At 37.9% G+C, this 25,242-nt stretch overlaps 1 protein-coding gene across 2 annotated transcripts in view; it reads left to right on the top strand.

Moving 5' to 3' along the window:
• The first annotated feature begins 402 nt into the window (after window positions 1-402).
• The window catches only part of NRK (Nik related kinase), a 155,573-nt gene continuing 130,733 nt past the window's right edge, over window positions 403-25,242 (top strand). Inside the window, exons 1-2 of one of the 2 annotated variants that reach the window (XM_060182704.1) lie at window positions 403-963; window positions 9,888-9,953. In XM_060182704.1, coding sequence (XP_060038687.1) covers window positions 907-963; window positions 9,888-9,953 — 123 coding nt within the window. In that variant the 5' untranslated portion in view covers window positions 403-906. The remainder of the gene's footprint in view (window positions 964-9,887; window positions 9,954-25,242) is intronic. The other variant, XM_016193796.2, reaches the window with a different exon arrangement.

Raw genomic sequence — 25,242 nt, 5'->3', positions numbered from 1 at the left:
CTAGTCTAGGTCTGCTCCCTAATCTCCCTACAATTTTTCTTCTTCTTTTTTTAAACTCTTATCTAACTTGATGCGTCTTTGCAATAAGTGAAGCGATACACTCTTTGGAACAACAAGAGAAAATAGACAACTCAAAAAAGTTAACTCAAAAAGTGTCTTGTTGTGGGGTGGGGGGATAAGGGGGGTGAGTTGTTAGGACTGCTGAAGATCTGTGGGGCCCAGACTGGGAGCAGCGCTGAGCCGGACCGGTTTTCCGGGGCTGGCAGCTGCCTGGAAAAAAGTTTCCTGTGGAACACTCGCCAGCGGAGGCGGGGGCGAGGGCGGGGGCGGGAGAGGGAGCAGGAGCAGCGGGCGCTGCAGTGGACTTGGGAGGGGGGCGGGAGGGCGGAGGAAAGACGCCAGGGCAGGCTTGCAAACCGTTATAGCCCTTGAGCACCTCCCTTGGCCTGTGGGCCCCCTAACCCGCCTCCCCGCGGCGAGGCTGCCCACCTGGCGACGTGACGCTGCACCAATCCCCTTCGAGCTGCTCCCGAGTGTGGGGGGGGGGCCTGCTTGCACCGCCCCCCTCCCCACCCTGAAAGAGGCTCACCCTGCCAGGGCAGACACTGCGTGCTCGCTGTGGAGCACCCCCCCCACCCCAGCTGCTCATTCCCCCGGACGGACTCTCAGGCTCTTCTCTTGCCTTAGCTCAACTTGCTTTCCCGCCTCGCAAACTCTGGCTTCCCTCCACTCCTAGCTCCTTTCCCTCCACTTTCCCCTCTATCTCCCTCTCTGCGAACCCCAGTCCCCATTCCTTGCCCCCTCTCCCTCCCCCATACACTTCTCTCCACCTTGAACTTCTTGTTCTTTCCCACCTTAGACTCCCAGAGCCTAATTCCGTCACCCTTTCCTGTTTAGCTCGAAGCCATGGCAGGACCTGGGGGCTGGAGAGATAAGGAAATCACGGATCTGGGCCACTTGCCGGTGAGTACAGGATGCCCTTCGAGCCCTCCCACCCCAAGGGCTCCTGGAGTTCTGAACACCTGGAAGGAAATGGGTGTCAGCAAGCGGGTTAGGCTAGGACTTCGACAGGACTGCGGGTGCAAGGGACTTTTCAGAAAATGCGCCCCCTGGCCATTCTGGCCTCACCAAGCTCATCAAAAAGCAAAGGGACTTTGAGGGTGGGAGCAGGCCCACAAGCAGCAGGACCATTTCTGAATGTTGCCTGTTCTGTTTAGAGGTGCTCTGAGAACATGTTCTAGAAGGGTTCGAGGAGAGGCCAGAAAGTTCCAGGACAAAGTTTTCTGAGAGCCTTCTTCCCAGTCACCCTGCCACCCAGCCCTTGTGTCTTTTGCCAGTTTAGGTGCCCACTTGCAAAGTGACCTTCTAGGTGACAGCACATTGGAAAAGTAAAGCTTTGGATAGGATTTCTCTCACTTTCTAATAGCACTTTTATAAACCTTCTTATTCTGCTAGAGCACTGCTCCTGATTTAGTATTGTGGGAACACAGAAACTCGAGGCCAGTAAGAGAAGAAATGAATTATGAACATCTCAATTTAAAAAAAAGTTGTTCTCACAAGCTAACCTGATTGAACTCTTCCTCGTGGCTTCTTGCCTTGGGATTCTCCGTTTTTTAAGTAATGTCCAGCTTTTCTCCAGAGTTTTAATTGATCGCTGAGATATTCTTATCGTCATAATTAATCAACTTATTATTTTAGTAGCACCGTTTATTTAATTGACATCTGCTTTCTGGCTGATATTGGATCCCACTCAAATCCGTTTTTCAAGTTCCCTTTTTAAATTGGCATTTCACTCACACTAGCTCTTGAATGCAAAAGGGCCCCTGACTTTCTGAAAGGGAATAAGCAGACAACTGTACTGCAAAGCAGTGGTCTGCTTGCTTTGGAAAAAGAAAAATAGTAACCTTGAGGTTATAAGTCTATTCAAAGTTGCATTGTCTAAATTCTATATACATATTTACCATTTGAAGACTATTTATTAGATGAGACCAGAAAGTCTGTCCTTTGGAACATTGCCTAGGTCTTACCTATATACTTTTTTACTAGAATGATCTGAAGAAAGAGGAGATATATTTATATTTATTTATACATATACATGTACATGTACAAATAACCTCAATACAAATGTACTGAAATACAAATGTTACTGTAGAGGTTTGTTATTGGTGCAATTTTATAAGATAAAACCACAGACTTTTCAAAGATAAAATATTTCTTTTTCATCCTACCATGCGCCAAGTGTATGAATAAAATTTCTGGAATATAGAAGCTGGACTCAGTTGGTGTTTTCCTTTTTTCAAAAAAAAAAAAAAACTTTTCACCTTCTGACTAGATTAACTCCCAATTAAAAGTGTGAAGCAACAAATGAAATGTTACCCTGCTCAGAAACTCTCTGTGCATAGTGGGGAAAGTATGTGTGCGTGTGTGTGTGTGTGTGTGTGTGTGTGTGTGTGTGTGTGGTGGGGGCGGGGGGGAAGCAAAAGGAAAATATATTCAACCACATAGCGGTCAACAGGAATAAACTATTTTCTATCATTGACAAATAAAGGAATGAGAAAGATCTCATAGAAATGACTGGACAAGAATTCCATATCATGGAGGGGGGAAAAAAGGGTTTATTGGCAGGAACAAAATAAATGGGTAGAATTGACCCAGACTACATAGCCAGGTCATGGCCCTGGGAATCAAGAACTTGCTGAGAACGTAGGAGATAACAAAACTAAACCAAACAAAAAAAATATCTTTACATTGCAGTTCAGGGGATTATGAGCTTTTCAAAGACTGGTATGAGTGTGGAGGAGATGTTGGTTTTTAATGTAAGGTCAGTAGAAAGATAACACAAAACCTCATGACATCAACGTTTGGCCTCATTTTACAGAGTTCCTTAAAGCCTCATAAAGTATTCAACTGGTGACCATATTAAAATTTTCATTATACAGGAGCCATTTTGTCTCATGGTGGAAGTCTTCACCATCTAAGAAAATTATGCGTAATTCTCTCCTCTCTTCAAACAACCAAGTCTGAGACCTAAAAATCTAGCAGAAAATTAGCACCTTTCACAACTTCATTTATGTCAAATTTTTAGAAATGTTAAAAGTTCACTGTTTCTTTGGTTATCTGGATGTATTTTAGTGATTTTGATTTCTTGAAATAGGACTTATTTCACAAGTCACTGAAGAAGTAATCACAAATGAAGATACAAAAAAACACTTCTAAGATAGTTGTCTGAAAGTTTGCATTTTGATGCAAAGCAGAAGCAGTAAAGCAGACAAAGCAACCCGCTGTGTATGGTGAGATCACTTGCAATAATCATCCTCAGTAAGAGATATATATCAAGGTCAGAATGTTGGCATCTGTCAACACCAAGTATGTCAGTTTGGCAACAACCAGATGAGGGGAGATTAAAACCTTGACATTTCAAAATGGGTAAAAAAAAAAAAAAAAAGAACTTTGAGTGGTATAGAGTCATTAAAATAGATCTAGTTTAAAATTGTTATAGTACACTTTTTGTAGAGCTTTCCAGTTAAATTACACAAGACCCTTGAGAAAGGTCAAATTTGCTATATGCATTTAAAGAAAGTGGTAGAAGAATTGGGAGATTACCCGGTAGTAGAGTATTGCAATGACTTGCAAACCTGAGACCCCAGATTTGATCCCTGGCACAAACATATTAGAACTGGGTGGTGCTCTGGTCTCCCTCTTTTACTCATTCTTTCTCTCAAATACATTTTTTAAAAAGAAGTAGAAGGTTATTTGGCATTATCCTTATCAAAAGTAAAAATATTCTAAAATCTGAAATACTAAGTAAGAGTGAAAGCTAGGGAAGCATATGGTGATTATAATGTGTTTTTTGCATAGTGCTCTAAAGTTCAGGACATAAAATGAACCAACATAAGAACCAGGGAAGTAAGTATAAGCCAACTGCATTTTGTGTTAATGAACTCCTGAAATTTCTCGATTTACTATTAACTATTTTCTACAGGTTGCCAAGCATAAAAGGAAGTTCAGGTATTTACTGTGTGTTTCCCTATGTAGGGGGACTTGTAAAGCCATGTATATGTATATTTTTTGCTTTGCCTCCAAGCAATACCTCCTCTCTCTCCATCTCTCACCCCTCTGTGCATAATGGTGCTAATAGTGCACTTATGCCATTCTGTCTGGGACTGGACTGGAAACTATTTCTTCATATCCAAATCTGGTGTGTCTTTAACTGTAATAGTCCCCTTTACTCTCTGTGCCCAGTATGGTAATGGCATTCCTCATGGCTGTGGCCTTGGTATGTGACACTGCCATGTGTGGTAGTCCTAATCTATATTGGGGTGAGGATTAGACAGGCTTGGGGGACAGTAATGGCAGAGGTGATCTGAAATAGCACATGATCCAAAAACTATATTTGAATTACATTAGGTTTATATTTAAATATAACTGTCAGCTACCCCAATCTTCCTGCTTTGGGCATTTATGAGAATCACGCCATGTTAGCATATCCTTAGCTCCTTGTTTTAAAGTAATTTTACTTTTTTCTTTTCTCTCATTTTTCTTCTTTTTCTCCTCCTCCTTCTTTTAATTAGAACACTGTTCAACTCTGATTTATCGTGGTGCCTAGCATTGAACCTGAAACCTCATAGTACATGAAAGTTTTTTTGCATAAATACTGTTATCTCCTCAGACCCTATGTAGTTTACTTTCTAGCTCATGAGGGCTGAAGTATTTATCACACCACAAATTGTATATTCTAGAAGATTGTTGTAGGATGATACTGTACTTTAATCTGTTATCTTGGTCTTTCTCCTCCATTTCTATAGCACTGAGTTTTATATTCATGCTTGAAAAAAGACCCTGAGAACTCATATTCAGAAATTCTGATTTCATGGTAGGGACAAGGAGTGTGTATTTTAAGTCAGAGACTGATGCTGATCTCATGTAGAGAATCTGTGCTGTTCAGTTTGAGAAACATAGTTTCAGAAGAAGAGATTTTCCTCTCTGCATTTTCCACTGGAATTGTGAAATTGATTACTATTCTGCCTCTGAAACTCACCCTGGCTATTAACATAATATAGTTACCACTTTCAGGTTCTCTGTACATAAAAGTCACTATTTGTGATATTAAAAAATAAAATTTAAAAAGCCCCTGATATCCCTTCTAGGTAATCTTTGTCTAATCTGTTCTTCCTTTAGCTGTCTGACTACCAGAATGTTTCTTTTTTTTTTTTAACTATACTAAATCTGGAATTTCTAGTTATCCTTAGCAATCATTTATTTGTTCCCTTTGTTCTTTCTTTCTGTTCATCAGTCTCTCCTTTTGAGTATCTTACATGACCAGGAAATACTAATACTGCCTTCTAGTGGTTCTTTTTCTTTCTGTTTTCCCTACGCCTGTCATTAGTCAAATGACTCATCAAGTCATTTTATTCCTTTTCACTTTATTCCTCTTCACTTTGAATTCAGAAGACAAGAACAACTTTCCAAAATTTAGAGCTTCACGTGGCAACTGGATTTGAACTCTTAAATTGTAGGAATAATCTTGATGTTTAAACATATAGAAAAAGTGTAAAATATTTCCCCACTATTTTGTAGTTTAAAATTATTTTATTTATTTATTTATTTTGTATTGCCATCAGAGTTATCACTGAGACATGGTGCCTGCATGACATTTCCTCAGCTCCTGGTCATCATATATATTTTTTTATTTTTTCTTTGACATGGCAGAAGGAATTGTGAGAGGAAGGTGAGATAGAGAGGGAGAGAGAAGCAGCTTTGCTTCACTGGTTGACTTGTGAGGCTTTCCACCTGGAGGTAGGGACTCTGGGCTTGAACCGGGATCCTTGTACATGGTAACCTGTGCTCTCAACTGGGTACACCACAGCCCAGCCCCAGTTCAGAGGTATTTTAAGAACTAAATTTTTAGTAATTCCTCCAGAGAAAATATTTTAAAAATCAGATTTTTGTTTATTAAGCAGCTTTGTACCCAAATGGAACAACAAAGTATAACAAACCATCAAATGATCTTCACATTTATAGAGCAGTGATAGATTTGAAGACCTTTCTGTTGGATTTATTGTCTCTGAAGGGTAAAGCAGAGTAGAGGATCAAATAATATTAGATGTGGACCTTGGGACTTCACAGTTACCAAAATGAACAACCATTTTACAATACTTCCTGCTTTGGAAGCCTAAAATTAGCTTTTACTGACTGTAATTCAATGGGGAATACAATATATGGTGTTTAGCAGTGTTTGTATATTTCCTCTCCTCCCTTTTCCATTATTGAAAGATAGTAATGTGAATATGAGAAAAAAAGAAGAAAAAGACATTGTTCAAAACTAATGAAAACCGGGGGACAGGCAGTGGCGCTTTGGCCTAATACATTACCATGCATGAGGAGCCAAGTTCAAACCCTTACTCCATGGGGTGGGAGGAAGCTTCACAAATGTAGCAGGCCTGAAAGCGCCTCTCTTTCTGTATCCCTTTCTCCCTTCCCTCATCAATTTCTCTCTGTCCTATCTAATGAAAATAGAAAGAAGTGTTGGGGGGAGAGAAAATGGCCACCAGGTTCAGTGGATTCCCTGTACAGACACCGAGCCACACTGATGGCAATAAAAATAAAATAAAATAAAATAAATTGAACTTCTTTTTCATTGAGATAATGAGAGCAACTAAGAGGCTTTTGTCATTATGAGCAGGAAATAAATTTCCAACAACAGAAACATAAAATAATACTTCCATAAATCTCAGGCATTTTATTGCTCCAACCCATTCCTTAGATTTGCCTTTGGTTCATTAAATTTCTGTATTAAGTCTGAGTAAGGTATTATATTATCAAGGTCTAGAAAATTATTAAGTGTAAGATTGTGTGCAAAGATCCATAAATAAAGACTTTTATTTATTGTATTTTTTAGTTAAATATACTCAGTCATAAGAATACTTTAACAATGGAAAGCCTAGCATTTAATTATTTTGACATATGACTAGAAGTTGCGCCTTCACATTTAATAGTGTTTAATAGGAATCTCTAAATGATAACCTCTAAATTACTAAGTGATGGGGCCAGGCAGTGGCACACCTGGTTAAGTGCACACATTACAGTACAGTATACAAGGACTCAGGTGCAAGCCTCTGGTTCCCACCTGTAGGGGGAAAGCTTCATAAATAGAGAAGCAGGGCTGCAGATGTTTCTATGTCTCTTTCCTTCTCTATCTCCCATTTCCCTCTCAATTTCGGCCTCTATCCAGTAATTAATTAATTAATTAAAAATAAATTTAAGTAACAAAGTCTTCAAGACAAACTTCATCTACCCCTTTGTTGGCTAACTTTTCCCCATAAAATGTTTAATGAGTTACAACAAAAATGGTATGGTTAATAACACTGTCACTAAGACAATTTGTTTCGCCTCTAGAATTTTTAACAGTATCCCTTTAGATACTGCTTTCAATTTCATTTGGAAAATATGCCCTGGACTACTTGCTTGTAATGATAACTGTGTTTATTGTGAGATTGGTTTTGATGATTTTTTAAAAAATAGATTTTTATCTCTAACAACAGTCATATCAACCAAGTGAAAAAAAATCTGGATCTTTTAAAAATCTTATTTTCCCCTAGATTTTTAGAGTTGCGAAATCATTGGATGCAGCAACATTATTATATGTGTATGAATACTGAGACCCTGAGTGAGTAAATAGTTCACGCAGTGTCACGTAGTTAATTAGCTGGGTTAGCCGGTGTTAAAAATCAAATGTCCTCTGTTCAGTTGAATAGTTGTTAACTGAAGTAATCCCAGAACTGTGTCATTTTCCCATGATAGGTTTGTTAGAGTACATAAATATCACGCCAGTTTTAAGGAGGCTATAATTTCAGCCATACACATTGCATATGGCTCAATAGTTTTTCTGTTTAGCTCACATTTGTCACAGTGATGAAACTGTTTCAAACAAGGTTAAGCAAAGTTTGTGTATATAAAACCTCTTTCTATAAGACATGTGGATTTCCAAAATCTCTCTATTTTTGTGCATAAGCTGGTATCTACTCACGTCTCCTGTAAGTTTCACTAAAATAGAAAAAAATAAACTTATAGTCTAAAGATGTAAGTAGTGATAACATTTGAGAATACAGGATTTATATTTAACAAAGAAGGCGTGTTCATTTTTTAAGGTAAGGAAATGTTGTCTAAAACAAATTATGAAAACCTGAGAAATCTGTCCAAAAGCACATAAAATTTTGTCTCCTACAACAGCACATGTAGCCCTGATACACAGAAAACAGTGCCAGTGAAGTTATGCCATGAAAGGATACTCAGCTGATACAAAGATTAAGTTAAATACAATTATGTTCACTTTTTATTGTTTGATACCGATTATTATTATTACTATTAATTATTCTTATTAATATTTTACCAGAGCACTGCTCAGCTCTGGCTTATATAGTAGGGACACGGACTGAACTTGGGACCTCAGAGCCTCAGGCATGAATGTCTTGCACAACTGTTGGTTCTAGCTTCTTGACTCTCCACCACAGCTCCTCATATTTTGGAAAGACTGTTTTAGGCTGGGGGTGTGGATCAACCTGCCAAAGTTCATGTCTAGTGGAGAAGCAATTACAGAAGTCAGATCTCCCACTTTCTGTACCCCCAAAAGGATTTTGGTCTATATTCCCAGCTGGGAAGAAATGTTTGGGGAAAATGACCAGTGGTCTCTGAATTCCTGTTCCATCAGGAACCTGAGAGAGAAGAGGAGAAAAGTAAGAATATTTGGAAAGAGGATTAGGTGTAGATGTGACTTAGAAAGGAAGAAAAGGCAGGAAAATGGGAATACAGGCAAATGTATGCAAATATAGACAGATAGTTGTAGCAATAATAGTTCAACCTTACCTACAACCTTGGTAGAACTACTGTAGCTTCTAGTGGAAGGAATGGGGATACAGAACTCCTGTGATGGGAATGGTGTAGAACTATACCCCTGTTATCTTAGAATTTTGTAAATCAATAATAATTCAGTAATAAAATTAAAATAAAAAAGAAAAACAGTGTTTTGTTTAGGTTTTTTAATTTTTGTGTGTGTGCCTGCATGATTCTACCATCTCTGGTGGGTTTCCTTTTTTCTTTTTTCTAGGTAGTGGATGAAAGACAGAGAGGAGGGACAACCTTACTACTTCACTGCTTGTGAAGCTCCTCCTTTGTATGTTGATCTTATCTGGTGGCTGGAGCACTCAATCCCAGATACTTGTGCATGATAAAATTAGCACTATATCAGAGAAATGTGGGAGAGGAGTGTGGGAGAGATACTATAGCATCCCATTTGTCACTTGTGGATGTTTCCTATCTGAAGTAAATGAATTTATTTTAATTTTAATAGCCTTTCTAATTGTGTTATGAATGTGACTCAGCTTTACACAGTTATACATATCAGAGTTTTTTTAACTTAACATAATATTGCTTGTTTTGGTAAGTGATTAAACTCAATCTGGGTCAATTGATATATCTACTTCTTCTGATAACATGTACTCTATCAGCTTCATTACCGCTTGGCTTCCAATCTGTTTCTTTTCTTTTTTTTATTTATTGGGTATAGACAACCAGAAATTGAGAGGGAAGGAGGTAGTAGGGAGAGAGAGAGAGAGAGAGAGGTGGTGTATTACCTGCAACACTAGTAAAATCCCCCCCTTGCATGTGGGGGCTGGGGGCTTGAACCTGGGTCCTCGAGCACTGTAAGGTGTGCTTAACCAGGTGTGCCATCACCTGCACCCCCACATCTGTCTGTTTTGGTAAGTGCCACTGAGGTTCTTTCTATGGAAATCACAGGAAAGTGAGGAAGATTGCCCATACCATTCCAGACAACTGAATGCTTGCCTATTTTTCCAAGAAGATTGAAATTTAAAAAAACAATCTTTTCGCAGGACCCAACTGGAATATTCTCACTGGATAAAACCATCGGCTTTGGTACTTACGGAAGGATCTACTTGGTAAGTGGAATTAGATTGTATATTCATTCTTCATGTTCCAGTAACAATGATATCAAGTGGAAAGCCTACACTGCAAAAACAATTCATGCTAAAACATAATGCTTCACTTCAAGAGATAAATCTAATTAAGATCCTTCAATGTTGGGGTCAGCAGTAGACTCACACAGTAGGGTCCACATATCATGTTAGAGGATACACTTTCCAGCCCTGTCCTGTCACATGCGATCACCTACCTGCATTAGGGGAATTTCACTAGTGGTGGAGTGGTGCTGCACTGTCTCTTCTCTTTCTGTCTCTTCTTCCTATCTGCTTCTATCTGGAGGGAAAAAATGACCATTGGGAGTGGTGTAGTCATGCTGACACTGAGCTTCTGTAATAAGGTCTGGTTGTAGAAGAGAAGAGAAAAGAAAAGAAAAGAAAAGAAAAGAAAAAGAGGGGAAAAAAGTCAGTGGTATCTGTGAGGCATATACAAAAAGGGGGTGGATTCTAAATCTATTACAACCCATCAACAAAACTTAAGTTCTAAACATTATTAGCAGATACAAAGATCACCAAAGGAAAAATGAACTAATTAAACTATCATGTACTTAAAACAAAGCATCATTTGCTTTACATTACATATTTATCATTCTAATTACTCAGGTTCCACTTTCAAACTTAATAATACAAAAATTCAAATCCCAACAGTGTCTCTGTATATGATGATGTGTACACTAACTCTGCACTACATACTGTCCAAGTCTAGAAACAAAGTAAAGAACGAAACACATGGCCCCTTTTCTATGTTCTTTTTTTACTTTTAAGTTAATAGCAGGGGATAATATGATATAATAAAGCAAAAATGTGGTTGTTGAGGACAATAATAATACATTCTGAATAGAGGCAGGGGAAATGTTAAAATAGCTTACTGGGTAGGGTGCATGCCTTGTTATGTATGTGGCTTCAGTTTAATTATCAGCACTACACAGAGATGTCATGGCACCAGCAAAAGCTAGGGTCTTGTGGTATCACTTCCTCTCTCTGTCTCTGTCCTATTTGGATGAAAAAGGCGTCTATAGAGTGGTAAGATAACACATGCACAAAACCCTCACTTCCCCAAAAGTAGACAAAAATCAAACTTGACTTTGAAATAGGATTGTTTGTGGTATTTCTCTCATCTCAATCAAGTATTTTTAAACTCACTGTCTTAATAAGTGAAGCTGGCATTTTTTCAATCTCTCTCTCTCTCTTTCCTATATCTTTCTTTCTCATTACATTGCTACTAGGTTTACTGATGGGGCTCAGTGCTTCCATTGGCCTCTCTCTCTTTCTTTTTTTCCTTATATTTTATTTCATATATCAGAGAGAAATTAAGAGGGAAGGGGGAAATAGAGAAGGATCTAAAAAGAGAAACACCACAGACACACTTCATCACTTGTGAAGCTGCCCTTCTGCAGGTGGGGAGCAGGAGGCTCAAACCTGGGTCCTTGTGCATGATAATGTGTGGACTAAACTGGGTGTGCCTCTACCTAGATTTTAAGTCTCTTAAAAAGTTCTATATAAATGTAGTGTTCCTTATTCCTAGACCAACCCTCAAAAAAAAAAAAAAAAGGTAAGTGTCCTTAGGCAGAATTTGAAGACTGACCTTCAATTTTCTATATGTGGGTTGCTTTTGAGACCTTTTGACTCGCCTAGCAGAAATAGAGATCTTTCTAGTTCAGGCAAGGCTACCTCCTATTTCTCAATCCTTGTACCTTCTGGGATGTATTTACTTAAAGTGGCTTCTTTTCTGATTTATTTGTCCAGGGCGGGGGAGATCTTTAAAAATGCACAAAATTGCATACAGTTTATTACAGAAATAGCATTGTAGACAGCTCTTAAAAATCAGAAGCATCTTCCTAAAGATAGGGAACTGAGACAATGTTCCTATTAAAACAAAACTTAAAAATACATTGACCTTACATATTAAAAGATCCAATAGGCTATAGACAGTGATACTGCACGAGCACAAATATGTTATTAATGCCACCTCATTTACGTCCCATACTGTGTAAGCTAGGCAATTTTGTAAACTCATGTATAGACATCTACACCTATAAACAAATGCTATCCTTCTTTGTGGCACATTTGCAGTTTCCATGACTATAGATATATTTTGATTCCTAAGGGATATGGGTTTATGCATGAATACTTGTTGTGATTTGGTGGTCTATCATTTGCTCCATCTTCAGATCTTTGCAATAAAACACTCAGTTATAACAAGTAGAAATGAAAGGTAAGTTTACATAATGCAAAAGCTGGATTCTTATTATCAGAAATGTGATACCATAAGGGGAACAAGTCAAGAGAATAAAAAGGTGAGTGTGTTGTGCATGATATTTCTCTTTTGTAAAGGTAAGTATAATGAAACATCATTTATATTTAATAAAATGTGCCTTCTGCACAAGCATATTTAATAATGGACCTACCATGCAGAATCAATAGCTTTACTTACATCATGCATGAATCACTGTCTACCTTCAAGCTATATACTACCATTTCATTGTGTATTATTTCACCTTGTATTCAGTTAGGGTTACTGTAATATTTCATGTGATGATGTAACTTTGTTTATCATAGTCATTGTCAGGGTTATTTAATCATATATGTAGTTGACATTTAAATTCAGATTTTTTAAATAGAAACAGGAAGGCAGAGAGAGAGAGAGAGAGAGGAACCACAAAGCTTAAGATTCTTTCAGTGCATTGGGGACCAGGTTCAAACCTGGACCACAAGGCAAAGCAGCACACTTTCCAAGTGAAGTATTTCAGTGGCCCAGTAAATTACATTTTAGAGTGATTCTAAAGAATAAAAATCTTTTCTAAGTTATTTTGAGCCATTTCTGGTATAGTCCGTCATTTATATGTGTGAATTCAAATCTTTAGCTGTTATATTTCTTAAACCCAAAGATCTACCTTTATCATTCCTTTTAGTTCAGGGATTCTGGTTACTTATTCTTTGCCTTTGGTTTTCTTTGGGGAACAAAAGGCCTTTCTCTTTCATGTTGGAAAGATACTTAAACTTGATATAGAATTTTAGGTTGGTGAATATTTTTCTTTCGACACTTTAAAGATTTCACATCTGGACAGGGAGGCAGCTTAACCTGTTAAGAGCACCAACTTACATGCCTGAGGCTCTAGCTAGGGGCCCAGGGTTTAATTCTCTCTCTTGTCTAATGCCAGAATTAGTAGTGTTCTCATCTTCTCTCACTCTTGCTTTCTCTCATAGTTAGTACATAAATCTTTTAGAAAAAATATCATGTCACATCATTGTGTTCTGGCTTGCATTTTTTTTAACTTTCCTGCCATTCCTCTCATTCTTCCTTGTGTTTTCCTTCTGGCTGTCAAAAAGATTTGTTCCCAGTGTCTACTATATAGTAGTTTAGGTACTGAATATGTACCTTTGTATGTGTGTGTTTGCTGGTATAGCTATCATCCTTGGGATTCTCTCAGCTTCTTGAATATGTGATGTGTGATATATGTTATATTACTTAAGGAAGATTTTCAACCTCTTTACATATTTCTTCTACCTATTCTCTTTTAGAAATCCATTAACATGTATTTTTTACCATTTGCTACTAACAAAAGGTCTTAACTATTCTGGTATTTATTTAAAGTTTGATTATATTTTAATTAATTTTGATATATTTTCATTATTATTGGTGATTTAACAGTTTTTTACAAAATTATAAAAGGTCTTGGATATAATCTCAAACCCAGACCTGGTACATGTAAGTTATTAAAATCACCGAAGTTTCCAGCCCCCTCACAATCTGGAGCTAAGCTAAGATGTTCATTTTCACTACAGCTGTTCAACATAGTATTGAATGCCCTTGCCAAAGCAATCACACAAGAAATAAGGTATTAAAAAGAATACAGGGGAGTCTGGCGGTAGTGCAGTGGGTTAAGCACACGTGGAGCAAAGCACAAGGACCAGCATGAGGATCCTGGTTCCAGCCCGTCTCCCCACCTGCAGGGGAGTCGCTTCACAAGCAGTGAAGCAGGTCCGCAGGTGTCTTTCTCTCCCCTTCTCTGTCTTCCCCTCCTCTCTCCATTTTCTCTCTGTCCTATTCAACAACGATAACAACAATAATAACTACAAAAACAAGGGCAACAAAAAGAAATAAATATTTTCAAAAAAGGAAAATACTTTTTAAAAAGAATACATATTGACAAGGAAAAAGTTAAGCTATCATTGTTTTCAGATGACACTATGACCTGTATAGAACACTCTGAAGACTCCAACAAAATTACTACAAGCTATCAGTAAATTTAATTAATTGGTTAATTGGAAGGATACAAATCTGTGGCATTTCTATACACAAGTGTTGAGTCAGTGGAAAATGAAATGAAAGAAGCAACTGAATCATAAAGATAAAGTGCCTGGGAATAAATTTAGCAAATGAGATGAAAGATCTCTATAAGAAAACTTAAAGGATACTGTTAAATGAAACAAAGAGAAACACAAATAAGTGGAAGGTTAGCCCCTCTTCATGGATTAGAAGAATAAATAATTTTATAACCAGACTGTCTCTTATAGAATGTGAAAACCAAGATTATTTGCAGGGAAAGGGCAGTGGGTCAGTTGGGAGGGGAATAGAACTTTGGTGAAGGGTACGCTCACATGGATACACCAAGAGTTGGTACGAAAATACTCCTGGAGCCAAGTGCAGCACACTCAGTAGCATGTACATGATACAATTCACAAGGACCTGGGTTCAAGGACCCAGTCCTCATCTTTAGGGGAGAAGCTTCACAAGCTGTGAATCAATGCTACAAGTGCCTCTCTCCCTCTCTCCCTTTCTGCCTTCCCATTCCTTCTCAGGTTCTCTCTGTATATATCCAAAATAAATAAAATAAAATAAATGCTCCTGAAAACTGATAATTCTGCAAGACAATGTTAAATCACTTAAAAAAAGACAGTCACAAAATATGACTTCCTAAAGTCTGATACAGAATTTATATACATGTACTTTCATTAATAAAAAACAAATAACCAAGTAACAAAAAAGAAATGTCATTAAGATTGCCACTCTACCTAAATAATTTCTAGTTTCAATACAGTCCTTATCAAAACCTAATAACATTCTTCAGTGAAATATAACAAGTGATCCTAAAATTGCCTGTGTATATTTTTTGTCCCTAGGGTTACAACTAGAACTCCAAGTCTGCATGACTCTTTCACTCCCAGTTAACTGTTTTTTTGTTGTTGTTGTTGTTGTTTTTGTTTTTGTTTTTTAATAGAGGTTAGAGATAGAGAAAGGTAGAATGAAAGAGTCACCACAGAACTGTCCCACTGCTTATATGACATCCTTCTGCATGATGCGCCCATTGATGTCAGGGGTTTTGAACCAGGATACTCATACTTGGTAAAGTGTGCTGTACTCGTTGAGCCATCTCCTATACACATTCATTTTATATTTTCAAGGTAGAAGAGACAAAGAATCACAAAACAAGACAGCTATTCATGGAGTTCCAGCTGTTTTTCTTGTTTGTTTGTTTTTGTTGCTCTCATGTGGTGCCAGGTATCAAACCTAGAGGCTCATGCACTTTAAGTTCTTTTTTATTTATTTGTTTTCCCCTTTGTTGCCCTTGTTATTTTTTTATTGTTGTTGTAGTTATTATTGTTGTTGTTATTGATGTCATTGTTAGATAGGACAGGAAGAAATCAAGAGAGGAGGGGAGACAAAGATGGGGAGAGAAAGACACCTGCAGATATGATTCACCACTTGTGAAGAGACTTTCCTCAGGTGGGGAGCCAGGGGCTGAAACCACAATCCTTACTCAGGTCCTTGCGCTTAGCGCCACGTGTGCTTTAGCCCCTAGGCTAAGGCTGGCTGGACTCCTGCATGTTAAGTTCATTGCTCTACTTGTAGAGTCACCAACCAGACCACTGAATTGATTTTTCTGCCTTCATTTCACATCTTCCTGTCTTCACTTCAGCTACTTTAAGTCAATTAATTAGATTGTACTGTTGCAGTATTCATTCTTTTACTATTTCTCAGTTATGGCATTCCTACTTGACTTTTTTTTATAGTCACAGTATTTGCTGACAGTTATCATCTGTTCATTCCTATTTTGATTTGCTAAAGTTTTTCTGTTTTCCTGCTCTATCTTTAGCTTTAGATATTTCCTCCGGTGTATCTGTACTTACAATTAATTCTTTGGGCGCTGGGCAGTGGCACAGTGGGTTAAACACATATGGTGTGAAGCTCAGGGACCAGCCTGAGGATATGGGTTTGAGCTCCGGGCTACCCACCTGCAGGGAGGGGGTCCCCTTCACAGGGGGTGAAGCACATCTGCAGGTGTCTACCTTTCTCTTCCCTCTCTATCTTCACCTCCGCTCTCCATTTCTCTCTGTCCTATCCAATAACAATAAAAACACTACAACTAACAACAATAAAGATAACAGCAACGATAAACAACAAGGGCAACAAAAGGGGGGAAATAGCCTCTCGGATGAGTGGGTTCATGGTGTAGGCATTGTGGTCCAGAGATAACCCTGGAGGCAAGTAAAAATATAAAAAAAGATTAATTATTTTTTCTGAAGATCTTTTAAAAAATCCTTTATCGATTAGTTGGATAGAGGCGGAGAGAAATTGAAAGTGGAGTGTGAACTAGAGGAGAGAGACAGAAAAACATCTGCAGCCCTGCTTCACCACTCATGAAGCTTTCCCCCTGTAGGTGGGGACCAGGGACATGAACCAGGTCCTTGTGCACTGCAATGTGTGCCACCATCTGACACCCCCCCCAGAGTAATTCTTTGTATTCCCAATTCTCTTTTAGTGAATGGTGTACTGATAATGCTTCTTACCAAGTATGTCTTAATATGGTGGTAAAGGGCAAGGAGTTCTCTGTTGTATTCATGCAACCATGGCTATGGGCAGATCTTGTGCCTCATAGTGCATGGGAGTTTTATTTTCTTGGTCAACTTGTCTCTTTGTTAGTCGCAAGACACTTCTGATGGCCTGTGACCATGATTAATTCTTGCTCCCCTGCAGAAATATGGGACTGCTTTTTTTTTCTCCTCCTCCCCTCCCTTCCCCCCCTCCTCCTCCTTCTTTTTTTTTTACATTTCCATCAGCTGCAATAAGACTTTATCTGTACTTTGGAGCAGCAGAGCTTGTTGTTTTTCCCCTAAGGATATTAGTTTTTTTTTTTCTTATGAGAAAGGAAAGGGCATGGTTTTTCATATTTTTCTTACTGCAGTGGCTTTTCTCCATCAGGTCAGTACCATAGTGATCTATGGAGAAAAATCTGAAAGTGTGCATAAGTTCCTTTTGTATCTGTGGCTCCCAAAAGTACTGCTCTCTCATGCTAACCTACGCTTGGCCTTTAGCAGTTCATTAAACATTTAACTGACATATTTATACTTGTTTTATAGTGATACTGTCATCCCACTGCAGCAACAGGTAAACCAGTGCTCATATGCCATATCTCTTCGGTTCTTGTTTTTCTTCAGACTTCATGATGATTGCTTATCTTCAGACTTTTCTTTGAGTTCAGGAAAAATTATGATTTTTAACTTTTTCTTATTAATCGGGTGAGGGTGTTATTCTTCAGCTTTTTTCCCACATTCTCATCAAAAACCAGAAGTCCATCTCAGTTCTTTTTAACTGCTTCTTCATATCTGTCATATGCTAAGCAGGACTAATACATATTTACATATTTAGTAGTCCTAATAACTTTGTGTGTATTCAGATCTAGGATAGAGATTATTTTCTTTTTAATTTTTTTTTATTTATATAAAGGAAACATTGGCAAAACCATAGGATAAGAGGGATACAGCTTTGCACAATTCCCACCATCAGAACTCAGTATCCCATGCCCTCCCTTGATAGCTTTCCTATTTTTTAACCCTCTGGGAGTATGGACCCAAGGTCATTGTGGGATGCAGAAGGTGGAAAGTCTGGCTTCTGTAATCGCTTCCCCACTGAACATGGGTGTTGGCAGGTCGATCCATACTCCCAGCCTATCAATAGAGAGTATTTTCTACCATCAGATCTTCAGGCTAAACTTCTGTTACTGACACTTTATTTGCATTAGACAGATTTTCCTATTACTCATTTATGTGACTTTTTTTTTTTACCTCAAATTAATTTCCTCTGTAAATGGTATTAAGATGTTGGTGCTGTAGATCAACACCTCCTCCATGGAAAACAATATTGAATATGTACTAAATAGCTTTTAAATATTCATATCATTATGAACTAATTTTGTGTAAGATAGATTTAGCAAAATTATATTTGAGTAAAAATAAGAGAAAGTTACCTTATAAACAATCAATATATGTCATTGTTCTGAAAAATGAGGCTTATAAAGTCACATTGTAGCATATAACTATGTTTAGGCTATTTAGTAAATAAATAATTTCATATTATAATTACACTATCATAATAGCTATGTTAAAACAAGCACATGAAAGTGTGAAATAACTAGAATTGTGAGATTCTATGTGTATTTTTTTCCTCTTATGTGTTTTTCTCACCTTATAGTTCTTAATGTTATACCATTTTAATGGCACTAGAAAAGTTTCTGTGAGTGTAGGGTGGTATATATATTCATTAGGGTGTGAAGGTATACTTCTGAATCTTGTATGGTATTATAAAACATCAGTAAATCAGTAAAAGAAATGCACAATGTGGTCCAGGAGGTGGCACAGTGATAAAGCTTTGGACTCTCAAGCATGAGGTTCTGAGTTTGATCCCTGGCAGCACTTGTGCCAGAGCGATGTCTGGTTGTTTCTCTCTCCTCCTATCTTTCTCATTAATAAATAAATAAAATCTTAAAAAAGAAAGAAATTAATGTATATCGGTATGTATGTTTATGACAGTATAAAATGCTATATAAATACTTTGTAAAAACAAAATGGAAGCATGGTACCATTCAAAATGTCAGAGTGACTCACAGAATCCTTTACTTTTTCAGCACTGCCAACCACATCCCCTGCGGTGTTTGTTTTGGTTAAAGTCTCTCCAATGTCTTCCAGCTTGTTTCCAAGGCCAGTTCTCTGGCAGGTTTCCAGCTGTCTGCTGAGGTCTGTGCTCCTTTAAATGAAATCTGGGCCTCAAATTGCACATTGTAACTCTTTTTCTTTCCTTCATTTTCTTCTATGTAGATGCCTATCCATTGTCCCCTCGCACATTCTTCCGGGAAAAACTTCACTTAAAATTGTGTGCTTTATTTTTCTCTATCTTTTAGGGAAAAGAAGTACTGCTCTTCTTTTCCTTTCTAGTAGAGTTCTGAAAATATTCTTTCCCCTTTGCCTTTAGCAGCTATTCACATAAATTATGTGTTGTCATTTGAGTTGGGAGAGTATTTAGACTGACTCTATGATACAATATTAGCAGAAAGTAAATTCAGTGGGATCTTTGCAATGGTTCTATTAAAAATTAGCTGCCTTAGAAGTGTGCACTGGGTAGAGAGTACCAGACTTACAGACATGAGGTCTCACGTTTGATCTCTGGAACCACATATGCCGGAGTGATACTCCGATTTTCTCCTCCTCTATAGCCCTTTTAATAAATAAATAAATACATTATGTTTTAAAGAAAATATTTCAATTATTCTATGACATATTGAAAAAAAAACCGAAGACCCTTTTAGGTAGCAGCTTGAGTTACTAATTTACACTGTATAGGTGATTTGAAATTTCTAAGACCTTTCTCAATTGTAGACAGATACTCTATGCTCTATTATCTTCAGTGTTTCCTCATTTCTAAAGAGCAAGCCATTTTTAATAAAAAAAAAAAATACGTCTGGGAGTCAGCCTTAGCGCAGCAAGTTAAGTGCACATGGCGCTGAGTGCAAAGACCAGCATAAAGATCCCGGTTCAAGCCTCCTGCTCCCCACCTGCAGGGGAGTCACTTCACAGGCAGTGAAGCAGGTCTGCAGGTGTCTTCCTTTCCCTCTTTCTGTCTTTCCCTCCTCTCTCCATTTCTCTCTATATTATCTAACAACAACGACATCAATAATAACTACAACAATAAAACAAAAAGGGCAACAAAAGAAAAAAATAAATAAATATTAAAAAAATACACAGAGTCAGAGATCAAATGCATGCACCTTCCAATGAGCTATTTTCCTGGCCCAATTTTAAAATGTAATCTTTTCATCACATAGGAAGAGGGAAAGAGCTCAAACTATCTCTCACTCCACCACTTTTCATTGCTCTCGTGGTGTGGAAGATCACACTCTGACCCTCTTGGATATTAGGCATATAAGGCATGAACTTTACTGCAGAGCAACCTCTTTAGTCCTTTAATGCTTCCTATACTTTTAGGACAACACAACTAACTTCCAATAAAAGTTATAAATAGTATTATCATTTTTACTCACTGTTATCAAAGTAGTAATAATGTATAGTCCTTTCACTATCTTGCAAAGTATAAATTCATTACTAGTCATTATTTGGGGGTAGTTCCATATTTCAGATATGGGACATTTCAAAGAAAATGGCTTTACTCATGTTTGCCTATTCTTTCCTCTATCTTATCACTTGAGAGCACAATCTAATATTTTGATATTTTTCCCAGTAACTACTATGATGACCAACCCAAAGGTATGGCAGATGTGTTGGGAAGGTAATATACTTAGTTATATGATAATGACATTTAGAAAATTTTGTTAAGCTTAATGAAATCAGATAATTGCTGAAATTTTGGAATGAACATGTTTTCCTTGACCTTCAATAAGGTCTTAAACACAGCCCTAACCTTGATTACTCATTCTTACATTATCATTTTGAGGTGCTGAAGGTTTAAAAAGAAGTGGACACAGCATAAGGATCCCAGTTCGAGCCCCTGGCTCCCCACCTGCAGGGGAGTGGCTTCACAATCAGTGAAGCAGGTCTGCAGGTGTCTGTCTTTCTCTCCCCCTCTGTTTTCCCCTCCTCTCTCCATTTCTCTCTGCCCTATCCAACAAAGACATAAATAACCACAACAATGTTAAGCAACAAAGGCAACAAAAGGGAAAATAAATAAATAATATTTTTAAAAAGAGGTAGACAAAGGCTTGAGGCAACTACATCAAGCACAAGGAAGAACACACCTTACATAGGACAAACCTCAACAATTGGAGTTGGAGCTTACTTATAATATGTGCATTTCCAATTGGAATTGACTTAATGGTGGTGGAAGGAAGGGGTGCCCCAAATAATTTACTTAAAAACATAATCTGCACACAGATAAGCATCCATCCTTTGTTTCTTATCTGTCAGCAGATTTGCTCAGATACATGGAAGTGTGACATTACAATCAAGAACAAATTATTGAATTCTTTACACTCTGAAGATACACCATTAAATAAGGGAATTGATTTCCCAAACACTGCCTGGTGCATCACACTTAAATTTGACTTTTAAAAAGTGCTTGATATAGTGATTTTTGTTGAAAAGCTTACTAAGAGGGTGAGATTTGGGTTTACTAGTTACATTTTCTGGACTTGAGATTAAGGCTGGGAATGGGAACAAAAAATCTAGAAAGTAATGTTATCCTCAGAGTTGATGACATACAATTTATGATATTTTAAATTAAGTTTCAGAAACACCGTGCTGACATTTGTGTTGCTTAGCCACTAGGCCTATTGGATTGGGGTTTGAGTATTTTTCCTTTTGAGCTGAAATTATACTGTTTATTTGACTACCAAATGTCTACCACTGTGAATGCTTTCTTTTTAGGTAGGAAAGTTTCCTCACATCCTTGCCATTTTGCAAATATAGCTCAATTAAGTCAGCTGACAAATATTGCTTGAGCACCCATAAAGTGCATAACACTGTGCATTTCATTATACATTGCAAACTTCAAAAGTAGCAGCTGAAACTGAAGCTGAATTGAGGCCACAGTCTAACTACTGATAAATTGTTGTGCCTTTCTAGTGCAGGTACAAATGCCCAGAATCATCATTTGCTTTCATCTTCTTTGTGTGACATTGTTCCTTTGAGATAATGTCCCTAAAAATTTAAGATTGCTCTCTCTTATCCTGTAGCAAATGGGTCTTGTGCCTGCATTATACCACATTTTTAGAGCAAATTATTTTCATTTCTTTTTTAGTGAGGAAGGAGTGAAGAGAGGATAGAGAGAGGGAGGGAGGGAGAGAGGGGAGGGGAGAGAGGGGAGGAGAGAGAGTGAGAGAGAGAGGGAGAGAAGGAGAACTCTAGTTCCTGCAGACACCACAACACAACTATACTGCACATGTAGCTTCCTCCAGTGTTGTGTTCCCTTGCAGAGCTGTAGTTCATATCTAGGGCCTCATGTATAATATATAGCACATAGCAGTTCATCTCCCTTCAGACTGATCTTTGGTAACAAACAGATATTTCTAATAAAAGTCAAGGTAAAGTATAGCACAGAGACTCATCACACACACACAATCTAAACATTTGCTTTGGGGTATAAAGAAATAATTTATTTAAGGGGTTGAGTGTAGCAGGTTAAGAGCACATAGTATGAAGTGCAAGGTCTGGCCTGAGGATCATGGTTCAAGCCTCTAGCTCCTCACCTGCAAGGGGGGTTGCTTTACAAAAGGTGAAGCAGGTCTGCAGGCGTCTATTTCAACGCCCTCTGTGTCTTCCTCTCCTCTCTTGATTTCTCCTTGTCCAATCCAACAACGACAACAATAACAACAACAATTATAAACCACAAGGGCAACAAAAGGGAAAAAATAGCCTCCAGGAGCAGTGAATTGATAGTTTAGGAACAGAGCCCCAGCTATACCCCTGGAGGGAAATAATAATAATAATTATTATTATTATTATTATTATTATTTAAAAGATATGTTTTGTCTAATTGATGTTTAGTTTACACAATTAAAATGTTCTTATTTTCACTGATAAAATATTGATTTACATATCTGTTTTAGGAGTATAGTTTCACACCTTTTCAAGTGCATACATATAACCACATCATACCCACCACCAAGGTGCCATTATCCCTTTCCAGTGGTCTGTTGGACCCCAGTTTTATTTAACCTTTAGTACCTCTTTTAGTAACTATCTGCACCCAGAATCCAAGATTTTGTTTTAATTTGGCTTTGTATGTTCTGTATATGAGTGAAAGCACTCAGTCTATCTCCTTTCGACTTATCTTCCTTAGCATAACACTCCTAATTCCATCCATATTGCTGTAAACGATGAGACTCATTCTTTTAGATAGATACAGAGAAGCAGAAAGAGAGAAACATCACAGCAAAAAGTTTCCTTCAATGTGGTGGGAGCTGGGTTCAAACCTGACATGAAGAAACAGAACACTGTAAAAAGAAATAGTTCACCAGCCCAAGATCCCAAGATTCCACACTTTTAAAAAATATATTTATAAAATGGAAATATTGGCAGGACTATAGGATAAAAGGAGTACAATTCCACAGAATTCCCTCCATCAGAACTCTGTATCCAGTCCCCTCCTTTGATAGCTTTCCTATTCTTTATCCCTCTGGGAGTATGGATCCAGCGTCATTGTGGGATGCAGAAGATGGAAGGTCTAGCTTCTGTAATTGCTTCCCCACTGAACATGGGCATTGGCAGTTTGATCCATACTCCCAGACTGTCTCTCTTTTTCCCTAGTGGGGCAGAGATCTGGTGAGGTGAGGCAATAGGGCACATTGGAGGTGTTGCTGCCCAGGGAAGTCACGTTGGCATCATGGTATTATATGGAACCTGGTGGCTGAAAAAGAGTTAAGATATCAAGCAGAACAAAATGTTGACTAATCATGAACCTAAAGGCAAGAATACTGCAGATGAAGATTAGGGTCTCTGTTCTGGAAAAAGCTAGTAGGTCTGTTTTAGGTATATTTCAGAGAGCCCATGACTTTATTGGTTTTTGTCTTCACCTAACATCGATTATGCAGGTGGACCCAGGATATTATCTGGGGAGATGGTTTTATACTTGGAAAAAGGACTAGGAAGCTGGATCAGGAAAGAGAGTATATCCCAAATACGGGATAAGTATATAAATAGTGTTGAGTGTAAACCCCATCAATTTGATCTGGGGCCCATATTCAATACAGGAGCCTATGTAACCTCTGCATCCCTGTAGGTCTGAGCTCACATACTGCAGTCATGGAACATTCCAGACTGCACTAATTTCAGGAACCATTTTCCTGAAGTAGTCGGTAGAGTATGTTGTCCAGCCTCCCTTCAGAGAATGGAACATCCCCTACCATTGTTGATCCACATTGAGGGCAAGGTCCTACATGGACCCACATTAGTTGTTCCATTAGTTGTTCTTGCTGGAAATGACCAGTGACAGTAGCTAAAGAGACCTCTTACAGATCTACTCCCATCATGTTTGTATGGGAACTCGAGGGCTTCCTGACTAGGGCCCCAGGTGATGGGGTGGCCTGGTAGTGGCTAAAGAGTCATCATTAAAGAATACCAGTCTCTTGCCCTTATTCAACTTTTGTAGTCCTTACTTTGTCTGACAAGGTTATCTTTGGAGTGATTGGGGGAACTATAATAGAAAGTAGGTGAGGAGGGTATCTAGGTTTAAGTAGAAACTATTTCATTAGGTACCTTATGGTGTCGTTTTGGGTTTTTCTACTTGCTTCATTAATCAACGCACTGCAAGCTTATGTGCACCTCTGCATTAAGGTATGTATTTTCCCCTAACTTATGGATATGTGTACATATGCCCTATCTCAGGTCATTGTGATAAAAAAAGATAAGCTTTTCTTGACTCTGAGAAAATGTTCAAACTAACTAACTGATTTGGTATATAAATTGATTTAAAAATATATGAAGAGGGTGTTGATGTACACTCCTATATAAAAAAACAAATAAATAACTGAATAAACATAAAATATATGAAGAGGGGATGGGTTGTGGCATACCTGGTTAAGCATTAATGGTACAATTTGCAAGTACCCAGGTTCAAGGCCCTGGTCTCCCCACCTGCAGGGGAAAACTTCACGTGTGGTGAAGCAGTGTTGCAGTGGTCTCTTTCTTTCTCTATATCTATATCTAAATATCTATATCTGTATATATATATATATATATATATATATATATATATATCCTTTCTCTCTTTGTCATTATAAATAATAAATACAATTAAATGAAAATGAAAAAGAAAATACATGAAGACAGAAATATGTTACTTTAGAGATAGTAAGCTCAGTGTCCTAAAAATGGATAGTATTTATTGAAAGCTTCCATTGTGCTTAGTACTTAAATTGCCTTATATCGTTTACATGTAATTCAAGTGTTATAATGTAGTTACATTATTTTCATCATACGTTCATCTCAGAAATGAGGAAAGTGAGAACCCAAGAATTAAAAA

The sequence above is a fragment of the Erinaceus europaeus genome, chromosome X (genome assembly GCF_950295315.1).
Source record: "Erinaceus europaeus chromosome X, mEriEur2.1, whole genome shotgun sequence".
Taxonomy (NCBI): domain Eukaryota; kingdom Metazoa; phylum Chordata; class Mammalia; order Eulipotyphla; family Erinaceidae; genus Erinaceus; species Erinaceus europaeus.
Note: the sequence above shows the minus strand (reverse complement) of the source record. Positions and strands in the feature narration are given on the sequence as shown.